Below are 13948 nucleotides of genomic sequence, written 5' to 3' on the forward strand. Positions count from 1 at the left end.
ACATTTTGAACCATCTTTTCAAATTGAACTAAAAGTTCTTTGAACTTTTACACAGAATCTCCTCGGTTAGGACTGGTTTATCCCAGATCGAAATCATAAGTGGACAGTAGCTCCAGAACCATTTACCTGGATTGGGAACATTTGCCGCGGTCGGATGACCATGCCAGACAGAGACTTTCTAATGAATATTATAAGTTGCCACAGCTACGGCAACACTTACCTGCATTAGGAACATTTGCCGCTGTCGGATGACCATGCCAGAAGTCTAGAAAAATGATGGTTCCAAAACATAGGCCGCAGTTTAAGAATGACTTTTCTTTTAGTCTTATGACATCTCCATGCACGACACGACAAATTCCAGATGGCACTGCATGCGGCAATGCGCCAGGGCAAGTTCCAGTAAGTATATCTTTACACGAAGCGATTCAGCAGAGTTTTCTCACCCTCATAGATCCACTTCCCCTAAAGATTAACTTTTGAAATACAGGACACAAGGACGCATATTAAGGTAGATCATAACTCTCAACACAGACCTGCCTATTCCCAAGTTCCTTAGCAATAGACATACGGAGACATGCAAAACGAAATAAATGAAAGTCTTACCTTTTTATCACTAACCGGAACCCCAGCCGCTCCTCCAAACTCATCCTCCGGCGTACACGTCTCAATATCCACCATCTCATCTGAATCCTCATCTCCACCTCCACCTTCGTCTCCCTCTTCCACATCACTGCGCGGACTCAGCTTGGTCAGATAACTGGACAGGTAGGCCGGATAGACCGGCCGGAACGCGGACGAATTGGGGGACGGACAAGTGGAGGTGTTGGTGGAGGTGTAGTTGTAATACCAGGCGGGGAGCATGGCTGCAGCCGCCACGGCGGACATGGAGGGGAAAGTCACCGAAGTGTTGGAAGGGAAGGATTTGAGACCGACTGGAAAATGAGGAAGAGGTGAACGGTGGTTAGAAATCAAGTTGTTGACTAGATCCCATTAAGGTGTGTTCAAACATAGTCGACCGGCTGTCGATCGACGAGAAGAAACTATCGAGGCAGTTCGTTTGGTATTTTATCGAGGCAGTGTGGACAGTTCAGTCGACATCGATCGACAACGCGGCAGGTCAATTACATTTTGAACCATCTTTTCAAATTGAACTAAAAGTTCTTTGAGCTTTTACACAGAATTTCCTCGGTTAGGACTGGTTTATCCCAGATCGATATCATAAGTGGACAGCAGCTGCAGAACCATTTACCTGCATTGGGAACATTTGCCGCGGTCGGATGACCATGCCAGACAGAGACTTCCTAATGAATATTATAAGTTGCCACAGCTACGGCAACACTTACCTGCATTAGGAACATTTGCCGCTGTCGGATGACCATGCCAGAAGTCTAGGTTGGGTAGGGCCGATATTCGGGACAGGGCGGACGGTAGCATTTGGTTGAACCCGTGGATCTCCTTGTTGTTGTTCAGTGGATGGCCAAGGTCATTGGTGGTTACTTTGGTGACCTTGACTTTGGCCTCGGCGCTGATTGGTGCAGATCGGGAGGTGGGGCGGGAGGGGGAGGAGTTGACTCGCTTTCGAGTACCTGAGGGAGGGAGTGGGGAAAATTTATATATTTTGGGACCTAAATTGCGATAGAACAACATTTAGCACCTTTTTATTTATTTTATTTATATTAAATTTAATAATATAGTGTTGAAATTACAATTAAAAAAAGCCCACTCCGAGGCTTAGGTGTAAGCGCAAACAGCTCTAAAGGATAGGTTAAGCTTATATGAATCTTGGGGGTGAAAGCATGTGGTATGAGGGAGGGCAAATATTTCAATGTGATTTCGAATCATCCATCACCTGATACCTCCGATTGTTGTTGTTCAGTGGATGGCCAAGGTCATTGGTGGTTACTTTGGTGACCTTGACTTTGGCCTCGGCGCTGATTGGTGCAGATCGGGAGGTGGGGCGGGAGGGGGAGGAGTTGACTCGCTTTCGAGTACCTGAGGGAGGGAGTGGGGAAAATTTATATATTTTGGGACCTAAATTGCGATAGAACAACATTTAGCACCTTTTTATTTATTTTATTTATATTAAATTTAATAATATAGTGTTGAAATTACAATTAAAAAAAAAGCCCACTCCGAGGCTTAGGTGTAAGCGCAAACAGCTCTAAAGGATGGGTTAAGCTTATATGAATCTTGGGGGTGAAAGCATGTGGTATGAGAGGGAGGGCAAATATTTCAATGTGATTTCGGATCATCCATCATCTGATACCTCCGAAAAAAGGTTTAGGTATGCCTCAAAATGCAGCAAATATTTACATCCAATAAGAAAATTTGTATGAAGATTTTGGCAAAAAAAAAAACGCTTTTCCTGTTGCTATCAATTAAATAACAAATATTTGGACAGATTGTGATACCTACTTTCTAATTAATTTAGTAATACCTACAACCTACATAGAAAAGTAAAATTCTATTGTACAAAGAATCCTAAAGGCTAAAGGAGTGCAAGCTGGGTCTTACCTCGGTTGCACATACCTCCGTTGAACATGGCCTTGACGTCTTCCCACGCGTGGACCACCTCATCCGGGGGCGCCCCTAATAGCTTCATATGCCGCCGCCACGAGTTAAAATTGGCGGCATCCGGCTGCACGTACTTTGCCGACGTCGACAGGCGGTGCGAGTGAAAGATGAACTTGTTCGGACTGAAGAAGAGACCACAGATGGCGCACTTGATGCACTTAGCGCGGGAGGAGTTGTAGCGGGAGGGGAGGAAGGATCCGCGACAGCCCCAGGCACACTCGTGGTGGACGCTGAACGCGAAGTCCTCGGGCAGCCGCGGCGGAGAATTGTCGCCTAAGAGGGGGCACCCGGGGAGGAATTAATGGTGAGGTAAAAGTAGTGAAAAATTGAATTGAAAACTAACATTTTTCTATTGGTACCAAGTACCTACCTACATAGGTACCTATAGGTAGTACATAAATTCATAAGAAATCTCAATCAATGTTATAGCAGTAATAAAAAGCGTCCACTGGACGAAAAAAAGGAGTCTATTTGGAGTTAAAGTTTAGGAGTTGCTCACGGATGTACTCATATATAAGGTTAGCCAAACGGGATTTCTAATAACTTCTAAAAATCTAAACTAATACAGCTGATATGTATTTCTATAGTTCCTCTAATAGTGGATAGAGATTTTTTCAGACTGTGACTAAGTCCAAAATATTTTGTGGGTTGGTCCGTTCTTCCTCTTGACCCTTCATGTAAGATGGGTTTGACGGAAAGTATTTTACTTACCAAGAAAGGATTTGCACAGTCTCTCGGCCTCTCGTCTAGTAATCATGCCGCACCTTCTAGACGACACTGGCATTGCACCAGCACGGCGCAATATTTCCAGCTGCACCGGGGTGCATTGGACACACGTGATACCTGGCGAACAGTAGGTGCGCCGCAAGCGAATTAGTATCACAATAAATGACAGATGACTTACCTAAATCTACCTCTATTTGAGTCCAAGTCAAGTCATAAAATTTAAGTATTAATTGAGCAAAATGACATTATAGGTGACAGCGCAAAAATAATAATAATAATAACACTAACAACAACAACAACTACAATTGAAGTAGGGAGTGGACCAGCTTAGTCTGGCTGGGGAACTTTAAACAGGGAAATTTCCCTTGGTAAAGAAATAGCAAAGGTTTAGTGCGAATTGGGTCTCAAACTGATTGAGAGGATGACGAAAAACGCCGACCTGAACACGGGAAAAGGCGAAGAAGAAGAATAGCCTTAAACGGGATTTAGCTAAATCCCCATCCGTCACTTACCTAACGCGACGCGCCGGTTGTGAATCTCATTATAGCTAAATTCCTTAAGAAGAGGAATTTAGCTAAATGCCCGACCGTCACTTACCTAACGCGAAGCGCCGGTTGTGAATCTCATCTAACGCGAAGCGCCGGTTGTGAATCTCATTATAGCTGAATTCCTTGAGTAGGGAAATTTAGCTAAATCCCCATCCGTCACTTACCTAACGCGACGCGCCGATTGTGAATCTCATTATAGCTGAATTCCTTGAGTAGGGAAATTTAGCTAAATCCCCATCCGTCACTTACCTAACGCGACGCGCCGATTGTGAATCTCATTATAGCTGAATTCCTTGAGTAGGGAAATTTAGCTAAATCCCCATCCGTCACTTACCTAACGCGACGCGCCGATTGTGAATCTCATTATAGCTGAATTCCTTGAGTAGGGAAATTTAGCTAAATCCCCATCCGTCACTTACCTAACGCGACGCGCCGATTGTGAATCTCATTATAGCTGAATTCCTTGAGTAGGGAAATTTAGCTAAATCCCCATCCGTCACTTACCTAACGCGACGCGCCGATTGTGAATCTCATTATAGCTGAATTCCTTGAGTAGGGAAATTTAGCTAAATCCCCATCCGTCACTTACCTAACGCGACGCGCCGATTGTGAATCTCATTATAGCTGAATTCCTTGAGTAGGGAAATTTAGCTAAATCCCCATCCGTCACTTACCTAACGCGACGCGCCGATTGTGAATCTCATTATAGCTGAATTCCTTGAGTAGGGAAATTTAGCTAAATCCCCATCCGTCACTTACCTAACGCGACGCGCCGATTGTGAATCTCATTATAGCTGAATTCCTTGAGTAGGGAAATTTAGCTAAATCCCCATCCGTCACTTACCTAACGCGACGCGCCGATTGTGAATCTCATTATAGCTGAATTCCTTGAGTAGGGAAATTTAGCTAAATCCCCATCCGTCACTTACCTAACGCGACGCGCCGATTGTGAATCTCATTATAGCTGAATTCCTTGAGTAGGGAAATTTAGCTAAATCCCCATCCGTCACTTACCTAACGCGACGCGCCGATTGTGAATCTCATTATAGCTGAATTCCTTGAGTAGGGAAATTTAGCTAAATCCCCATCCGTCACTTACCTAACGCGACGCGCCGATTGTGAATCTCATTATAGCTGAATTCCTTGAGTAGGGAAATTTAGCTAAATCCCCATCCGTCACTTACCTAACGCGACGCGCCGATTGTGAATCTCATTATAGCTGAATTCCTTGAGTAGGGAAATTTAGCTAAATCCCCATCCGTCACTTACCTAACGCGACGCGCCGATTGTGAATCTCATTATAGCTGAATTCCTTGAGTAGGGAAATTTAGCTAAATCCCCATCCGTCACTTACCTAACGCGACGCGCCGATTGTGAATCTCATTATAGCTGAATTCCTTGAGTAGGGAAATTTAGCTAAATCCCCATCCGAGTGGTGTCAAATGTAGAGGTATTTCTGTTTTGGAATCCCCAGATCCCCCTCCTTAACCGACCTAAGGGTGCCTACACACTATACTCACAACGAGACCAAAGTCCAAATACTCCTTAATGGATTAAATTAAAGCCAATCCAACATTCTTTCGGTGGATTTCACCAACTTCTTTTTGGATTAAAAACCAATTTTTGGTTTATTAAAACCAGGTTTCGAGCATTGAAAATTCTCCCATTAGTGAAATCTCTCATTAAATCATTGGTGAAATCCACCATTTATGTTCAAACTGATCGGGATATATATATTTTTTTAAAGAGTTTCGACAGAAGGAAATGTAACTTCTAATCGTCCCTAAATCGAAGAGAGAAGGAAGACCGCGGATAGGACAAAGCCAGACGTTCCGAGAACGAACATTATCCGCTCAGGATGAACTCCTCAGATAGTCGGAACGAGTGTGGCGGAAAAGGCTTCGGACCGCGGTCTTTCAGACAGTCTGACAGACCTTGGATGGTCTGACTGTGGAGTGGCCGGCGTTAGCGTCGCGGATTACCGCCCGGGACGAACTATACCAGAAACATGTACGTTCTCGGAACGGCTGGCTTTCTCATCTCCTGTTCTTCATCTCTCTTATTAGTCGTATTACAGTTATTCTCTGTTGGAGCTTACCTATATGAAACCTCTTGAGAGAAAAAAAGTAAATATTTATTTTAGATTAGACACAAATACAAGAAATTTACAAACCTTGCGTATTGTGTAGGAGCCTCAACATCCCTAAAAATCCATCCCGAACTCTATTATACTCGAGTAAAATAAGTGATTAATGGTAGGTAGGTAAAATAGGTACATTTATTTTAATTAAAAAGTTTTTTTCATATATGTATATAAATGCAGGGGGTTGAAAAGGACATTCAAACATCCTGCATAAAAAGAATACCTTTGTCAATTTACTGTCTCACATTTTGGAAGATAGGTACCTACCTAGGTACTCGTATCTAGAGTACAATAGAGAGTTTTTAGTCCGTCCTTCCTTTATTATTACAATAGTAATAAAAAGGTATAAAGGACGGACGCTTCGGTGTCGTCTGTGTGTCTGTCTGTCTGTCCCCATAGAAGGACTTATCCAAACCTGGTCGACCTAATCGACCTATATATCAAATTAAAGGTCTTTTTACCAGGATCACGAAAATGGTCGTGCAAATTTTGTCCAGAGAACCATAAAGCCAAAAAAACTGTTTTTTGGGAGATTTTTTTACTTTCTATTACAACAGTATAGCGGAGCTATACTAGTAATGAAAGTATTGCAATCGGTCCAAATTTTCAAAATCGGGAAATGAGCTAAATAAAAGCTCCTGATTAGAGGAAAGCTGTGTGCAATTCAGTTCGCGCTTCCCCATTATTTCACCAAGGAGTAAGTACAGAAAGGCGGGAGGAAGAGGGGAGAGAGGGAGGGGGAGGGAGGGATGAATTTCCTCGCTAAGCCATTCCTACACGGGTTTGAATTTCCACCAATGAGCGAGCTCAAACCCCGCAGCTTTTTTCATTTATTTAAACTTGGCAGAATAAAATGAAAAACGCCAGTGACGTGTGGTGAGATTTTCAAAAGGAGAAGCTTTAAACAGTTTAAAAAGGAATTTTAATTGTGTTGAGCATTAAATGCTTGTCACAAATGTCTTTCCTCGCTTGATAAACTACGCTAAATTTAATGTCAAACTAGGACTCGAAACACCAACCTCCAGATCCAGAGTCCACCGCGCTAACCACTACACCACTGAGGTTGGTAATACCTACAGTTAGGTACCTATGCCGCGAACTGCTGGTGGTCTGGGAATCCAGGTTAAAAATAAAATAAAAAATTAAGAAAAACCTTTTTTTTTTGTTATTGGAATCTTATCCTAGGCTGGAAGTGGGAAATGTAAGGTCTTATCGTCCCGAAAGCGAGGGAAAAAGAAACTAAAGAAGACAGGATAGGAGAAAGCCAGTCGTTCCGAGAACGAACCTTATATCTTGTCTGTCTAAGACAAAATCCGCCCCAGGTGCATATCAAACCGGCGTCCTAGCGCTTACAAGTTAGACGCGCCAGCCTTATTTTTTTTTTTCAAATACGTATTCCGCAAATGTAATAGAAAGTCGTGTGATGTTCACACCAGATTTTTTTTTCACATTTCGACAGGCGATGCGAGTGAAAGATGAACTTGTTCGGACTGAAGAAGAGACCACAGATGGCGCACTTGATGCACTTAGCGCGCGAGGAGTTGTAGCGGGAGGGGAGGAAGGATCCGCGACAGCCCCAGGCACACTCGTGGTGGACGCTGAACGCAAAGTCCTCGGGCAGCCGCGGCGGAGAATTGTCGCCTAAGAGGTGGCACCCGGGGAGGAATTGATGGTGAGGTAAAAGTAGTGAAAAATTGAATTGAAAACTAACATTTTTCTATTGGTACCAAGTACCTACCTACATAGGTACCTATAGGTTAAGACCGGTTTCAAACCGGTGACTTGAACCTTATATTGGGAATAAAGGGAGAACGGGCTCTAGTCTTGATGTTAAATCATGACATGAAAGTAAAATCAAAAATCAAATCAATAATAATATTAAACTGAATATTAAACAAATTAGGTAGGTACATAAGTAGATACTGATTTTCTTTAACCACGATAGAATAAACTACGGGCTAAAAAATTCCCGGAGGGACGAGCCCAGCTTGTTATATGTATGTTATCACAATTAGATTTTTTTAAAAAAATAGGTTTGATAGAGGGAAATGTCATTGCTAAGGTTTTATCATCCCGAAAGCAAATAGAGAAGAAAGACAGGATAGGAGAAAGCCGGCCGGTAATAATACATACTTTTAAAAACTAAAAATGATTTTGGGTGAGTAAAAACACTTGGCTTTATGTTTTACATATATTTTTTATTAAATTACAGATGGATCCATTTCGGCTGTTACGCCATCATCAGTGTATTCTTACTAACTAAGTCTTAATCTAGGAATCTAAGTATAAGCTTAAAACTAACGGAAAAAAAAAAAAAAAACCTTCCTCCTTTTTCCCTATCGGCATCACATCGATACCGTACATCCAAGGACAAATTAGGATATCCTATGGTTTGTCAATTAAACATTAAAGGAAGAAAGACAATAAAAGATGAAAGGGGCCTAATGTCTCAATTGACCTACCGACTATACCCCAATATACCCTTGGACATTCTCTATCGGTATAATAAACCTCAATAATTGCACCCTTTTATAAGAAAGAAGAATATCAAAACAAATCCGTCCTAATAAATTCGAAACGGGTATCTAGCGGTAAATTATTATCTACACATGTTGAGAGATAGTAATAATAATAATAAACAATAAAAAAAAGGATAATAATAATAATAATAAAAAACAGATATCAAGATATAAGAATCAACTTTGTACAGGTGCTTAATATGGGTATTAGGTAAGTAACAAATATACCTAGGATTTAAATAATCGCCACACCAGCGACTATTGAAGACAAAAAATTAAATAATAATCATAATAATAAAAATTATGCTAGAAAAAAAAAATAAATCAATCAGAGAGGAAAGTCAAAAAGAGGTAAAGAGAGAGAGAGAGAGAGAGAGAGAAAAAAAAAATAAATACTAATATTAACTTTAGCTAAGGTCCCTACCTTCCTAATTCTATAAAATTACTAATTACTTACTCACATGTCTAAAGAAAAAGAAAAATAATATAATAATAATAAAAACAATATAATTAACTACCTAACTTAGTCTATAATCAAGCATTCTAATCGGAATAACTAACTGAATGTAAATTTGATAAAGGGAACTGAAAGCGAATAGAGAAGACAGGATAGGACAAAGAAAGCCGTTCCGAGAACGAACCTTATCTGTTTAGAATTCTCGCCCTAGGCGGGAATCGAAGCAACCAAGAGTTAACAAGGCAGACGTGCTACGATCCCAGCTATCTAGGCTGCCAAGGCCCCTTCAGCTGGCCTTGCTGACAAAGCGAGCTGAAAATAACTCCAAAAAAATTCCAGACTTCGGAAGCTTTTGTTATTTTTTTTATTATTATTTTTGTCAGCCTAATAAACTTGGAAGGCAGCGCGCCTGCCTTGTAAACGCTAGGTCGCGGGTTCGATTACCGCCCGGGGCGAAGATAAGGTTCATTCTCGGAATGGCTGGATTTCTCCTATCCTGTCTTCCTTCTGTTCGATTTCGGGACGATAAGACCTTAGCAGTTACAGTTCCCTCTGTCAAACTTCTCAGAGAAAAATCTTGATCTAGGGGGTCTTTCCAAGATTTTCCCACTCCTCTTAAATACATAGGTATCTTTTAAAAGCAGTTTATTGAAGCTTACCTGGATTTGTGAATTTCTAGTTCCGGCCTAAGGTCTTCCTTCCTCTCTAGAATATCCGTCACAAAACACGGAGCAATTCCTTGCAATATCTAAAACGTGTTTAGATGTTAGAACTCAAAACCACTAAACTTAGGAACACGGAAAAACAGTCGGTTGTAGACATCGATCGGGCGACTTGTACATTGCAAGTCCCAAGCTGGAACTGTATGACACTCCAAGACCGGAGTTAACTCATGGCGGTTCAACCGTTTAACTTACACAAGGCGTTTAACAATTTAACTTAATGAACTTTGATCTGGTTGACGGGGTAACTGTAACTTAAAGGGCACAAAAAAGAACCAAGATAGGTAGGTAGTCTAAAAAGCGTATTTTTAAAACAAGTAAAAAGCGTATTTCACTAAAGCTATTTAAAACCACACTTCACACAAATAAAAGACGTATTTTATACAATTAGCGAGGACATAATATTTTCGCACACTTTAAATTCAAATCAAACTACAAAGCACACCGATAGAGACCTTTATTGGAGGGGCATATTTTTTACACAATTATAAAATTCACTATACCGAAAAAGCCCAAGGATACTGCCTTTATCAAAAGCACTTTTATCTACATATGTATACCTTCTAATCAACGCGTTGTCTTATCAAATCAACACTGAACACAAAAAAACCTGTCGACAAAAGCTGATGGTAATCAAAAGTCGGTCTTGACCACTACACCACCGAGGCAGGTGATTCTTGGAGTGCGGCACCTGTTGTTGATTTGTCCCTCTGGGAAGAAAAAAGTAACCATTTCGAAAACTAGTAAAAAGAAAAAATACATCAAAATATGTAATATTATATGTTACAAGGATGTTCAACAATAAAATGGGTTCAGAAGAATCAATTTATTTTCGGAGATCGCTCTAAGGTTAAAATTTAATAATACAGTAAAAGAGTTAAAATCTCAAAATCCAATAGGGATGTTTAAAGAGTGAGTTGTAAAAAAGAACTACTCTTTTCAGTGAGTAGTTCACTGAGTCAGATCCTAACTCCATATAGGAGGGAGTCAAAGAGTGAGTGACATGTTTTTGGATCTGACTCATTGACTGAGTAGTTGGAAAAAAGTAACCATCTCGAAAACTAGTAAAAAGAAAAAATACATCAAAATATGTAATATTATATTTTACAAGGATGTTCAACAATGAAATGGGTTCAGAAGAATCAATTTATTTTCGGAGATCGCTCTAAGGTTAAAATTTAATAATACAGTAAAAGAGTTAAAATCTCAAAATCCAATAGGGAAGTTTAAAGAGTGAGTTGTAAAAAAGAACTACTCTTTTCAGTGAGTGGTTCACTGAGTCAGATCCTAACTCCATATAGGAGGGAGTCAAAGAGTGAGTGACATGTTTTTGGATCTGACTCATTGACTGAGTAGTTCACTGAAAAGTTCTTTTTAATATAACACACTCACTTTTTACAAATCTCGAGTAGGCATTTACTATCTAAGCTAATTTAAAAGGTAATAAATATACACAAGAAATTTTAATAAAAAACTGGACGTTTTAAAAAGATACCTAATTTAAAATAGTAAAAAAATCTAAAAAATAAATTGGAGATACTATTTTATATTTTAGACAGCCTAAAAGGTTAGGCTTGTATTAAACGTTTAAGCTACAAAACAGTGTGACTCGAAAACCAAAAATCGATACTTTTTTATGTCTCTTTAGCCTAGATAAAACGACAGCTTATTTCATCCAACTTTATATTGGAATATGTACAGCAAAAACTATTATAAAAATATTTATATACAAAAAAAAAAAAAAAAAAAAAAAAAAAAAAATTTTTTTCTCAGTGTACCCTCATTTATCCTACAACTCCATACCCTCCTATCTGATGTATCCTCCCTTCTCCTGTCAAAAAAGGCCCTAAAAAAGGCCCTAAAAAAAGGCCCTATCAAACCTGTCAAGTACGAGCAACACAGTGCCCTAATACCTACTTCATTTGGCGGGGCGGGGGGGCTACCGCGCTCCTTGGTTAGAAAAATACAGAGGAAAAATAAAGACATTACAATAGTTTCATTTATTAGCATTAGACCTACAAGACTCCTAGCTGGACCACCCTGTATGCAATATTACAGTCATCTGGAGATCTGGATGGCTGACTACTTGACAAAGCTACATCTCCATACCCTCCTATCCAATGTATCCTCCCTTCTCCTGTCAAAAAAGGCCCTAAAAAACGCCCTAAAAAAAGGCCCTATCAAACCTGTCAAGTACGAGCTACACAGTGCCCTAATACCTACTTCATTTGGCGGGGCGGGGGGGGGCTACCGCGCTCCTTGGTTAGAAAAATACAGAGAAAAAATAAAGATATTACAATAGTTTCATTTATTACCATTAGACCTACAAGACTCCTAGCTGGACCACCCTGTATGCAATATTACAGTCATCTGGAGATCTGGATGGCTGACTACTTGACAAAGACAATGAAAATATCGAAGGTTATAGCTGTGATTGTGAATATTATTATGATGGCGAGGATTATTCTAGAAAAATTATGAAGATTCGCATCGGATGGACAAGAAAAGATACAATACTCCCCATTCATGTACCGGGTCAATACGGAAGGAAAGTACGAGAACACCAGAAAGTAATCTTTTGATATACTTTTGACAATCATAATTGTGCTAAGCCTGAATAATTGTTATAAAAGTCGTTCTTCACTTAAATCTTTTCATTTGGGGGGGGGGGGGGGGGGGGGGGGGGGATTATGCGAATGCCTCGGTTTGATTCCTGCCCGGGGCAAACTTTACCCTAAATAGACAAAGTTCGTTCTCGGAACGGCTGGCTGTCTCCTATACTCTTTCTCAGTTCGATTTCGGGACGATGAGACTTCGGTTGTTACAGCTCTCTCTATCAAAGATAATGTTATTTGGGGTCGGCTTCACCCTCCTTTATCCTACCCCTCCATATCCTCCTATCTATCGCCTCCTCCCTCTTTCGTCCCTTTTCTCTCAAGTCTTGCTCGGTGGTGTAGTGGTCAAGGCGCTCGCCTGGTAAACAGGAGGGCGTGGGTTCAATCCCAGCCGAGGTATGGAATTAATAGTAGTAGTCTACTGCTGGAGTAAAGGGACTTTTCAGTCCTATGCGAGCAGTATAAATAAGCACTATTATTATCATCACTCAACGTTCTCTTCCTCAGCGCTCTTCCAACTCCAATCACCTCCACAACTGCAGGCAAAACTTCTGTAGACTGGACTCCATTGGCCTTAACTGCAGACAAAACTCCAGTAGTCTGGACTTCAAAGGCCTTCCCAACTGCAGACAAAACTTCAGTAGCCTGGACTTCATTTCCGAGAGAGGAGAAGGGGGAGGGTAGAAAGGGGAGGAGAAAGAGGGAGAGAGGATTTAGAAGAGGAAGAACATAGAAAGGGAGAGAGAGAGAACAATGGTAGAGTCGTGTTTACTTTTTCATTCAATTATCTTTGAAGTCTTTTGTTCAACAATCTATCTTGTTCATAATTATAGAGAAATAATTACGATCGAGGTATAAAATGTAGGTATCATGCTATTCAAGGAGAAAGAGGGAGAGAGGAGATAGGAGAGGAAGAACATAGAAAGGGAGGGAGGGAGAGATAGAGAGAACAATGGCAATGTTTACTTTTTCATTCAATTATCTTCGCAGTCTTTTGTTCAACAATCTATCTTGTTCATAATTATAGAGAAATAATTACGATCGAGGTATAAAATGTAGGTATCATGCTATTCAAGCTTACTTCAGGGTAAGTTCTCGGAACCTATAGAAACTAAAAATTTTAGGACGGGCCGCAGGCGAAAATTTTGGTTTAAAAAAGAGCTGAAAAAAATCTGCGTTTGCCTGAGATCGAACCCATAACTGCGAATATCACGAACAAACCGCGGATACCGAGGACAAACCGCGGATACCGCGAACAAAACGCGAATACCGCGAACAAACCGCGGATACGGTAAAAAAAGAGCTGAAAAAAATATGCGTTTGCCTGAGATCGAACCCATAACTGCGAATATCGCGAACAAACCGCGGACACCGAGGACAAACCGCGGATACCGCGAACAAAACGCGAATACCGCGAACAAACCGCGGATACCGCGAACAAAACGCGAATACCGTGAACAAAACGCGGATACCGCGAACAAACCGCGGATACCGCGAACAAAACGCGAATACCGCGAACAAAACGCGAATACCGCGAACAAAACGCGAATACCGCGAACAAACCGCGGATACCGCGAACAAAACACGAATACCGCGAACAAAACGCGAATACCGCGAACAAACCGCGGATACCGCGAACAAAAC

The 13948-nt window shown here is 40.8% G+C and overlaps 1 protein-coding gene across 1 annotated transcript in view; it reads right to left on the minus strand.

The window, feature by feature from the left end:
- Positions 1 to 325: 325 nt before the first annotated feature.
- LOC103514152 overlaps positions 326 to 13948 on the minus strand; it is a 14655-nt gene continuing 1032 nt past the window's right edge. Inside the window, exons 3-11 of the mRNA XM_026827194.1 lie at positions 7449 to 7632; positions 3813 to 3847; positions 3286 to 3417; positions 2515 to 2847; positions 1850 to 1992; positions 1772 to 1781; positions 1344 to 1625; positions 604 to 932; positions 326 to 409 (exon numbers count right to left, since the gene is read on the minus strand). Coding sequence (XP_026682995.1) covers positions 326 to 409; positions 604 to 932; positions 1344 to 1625; positions 1772 to 1781; positions 1850 to 1992; positions 2515 to 2847; positions 3286 to 3417; positions 3813 to 3847; positions 7449 to 7632 — 1532 coding nt within the window. The remainder of the gene's footprint in view (positions 410 to 603; positions 933 to 1343; positions 1626 to 1771; positions 1782 to 1849; positions 1993 to 2514; positions 2848 to 3285; positions 3418 to 3812; positions 3848 to 7448; positions 7633 to 13948) is intronic.

The sequence above is a fragment of the Diaphorina citri genome, unplaced genomic scaffold, assembly GCF_000475195.1.
Source record: "Diaphorina citri unplaced genomic scaffold, Diaci psyllid genome assembly version 1.1 scaffold1091, whole genome shotgun sequence".
Taxonomy (NCBI): Eukaryota; Metazoa; Arthropoda; class Insecta; order Hemiptera; family Psyllidae; genus Diaphorina; species Diaphorina citri.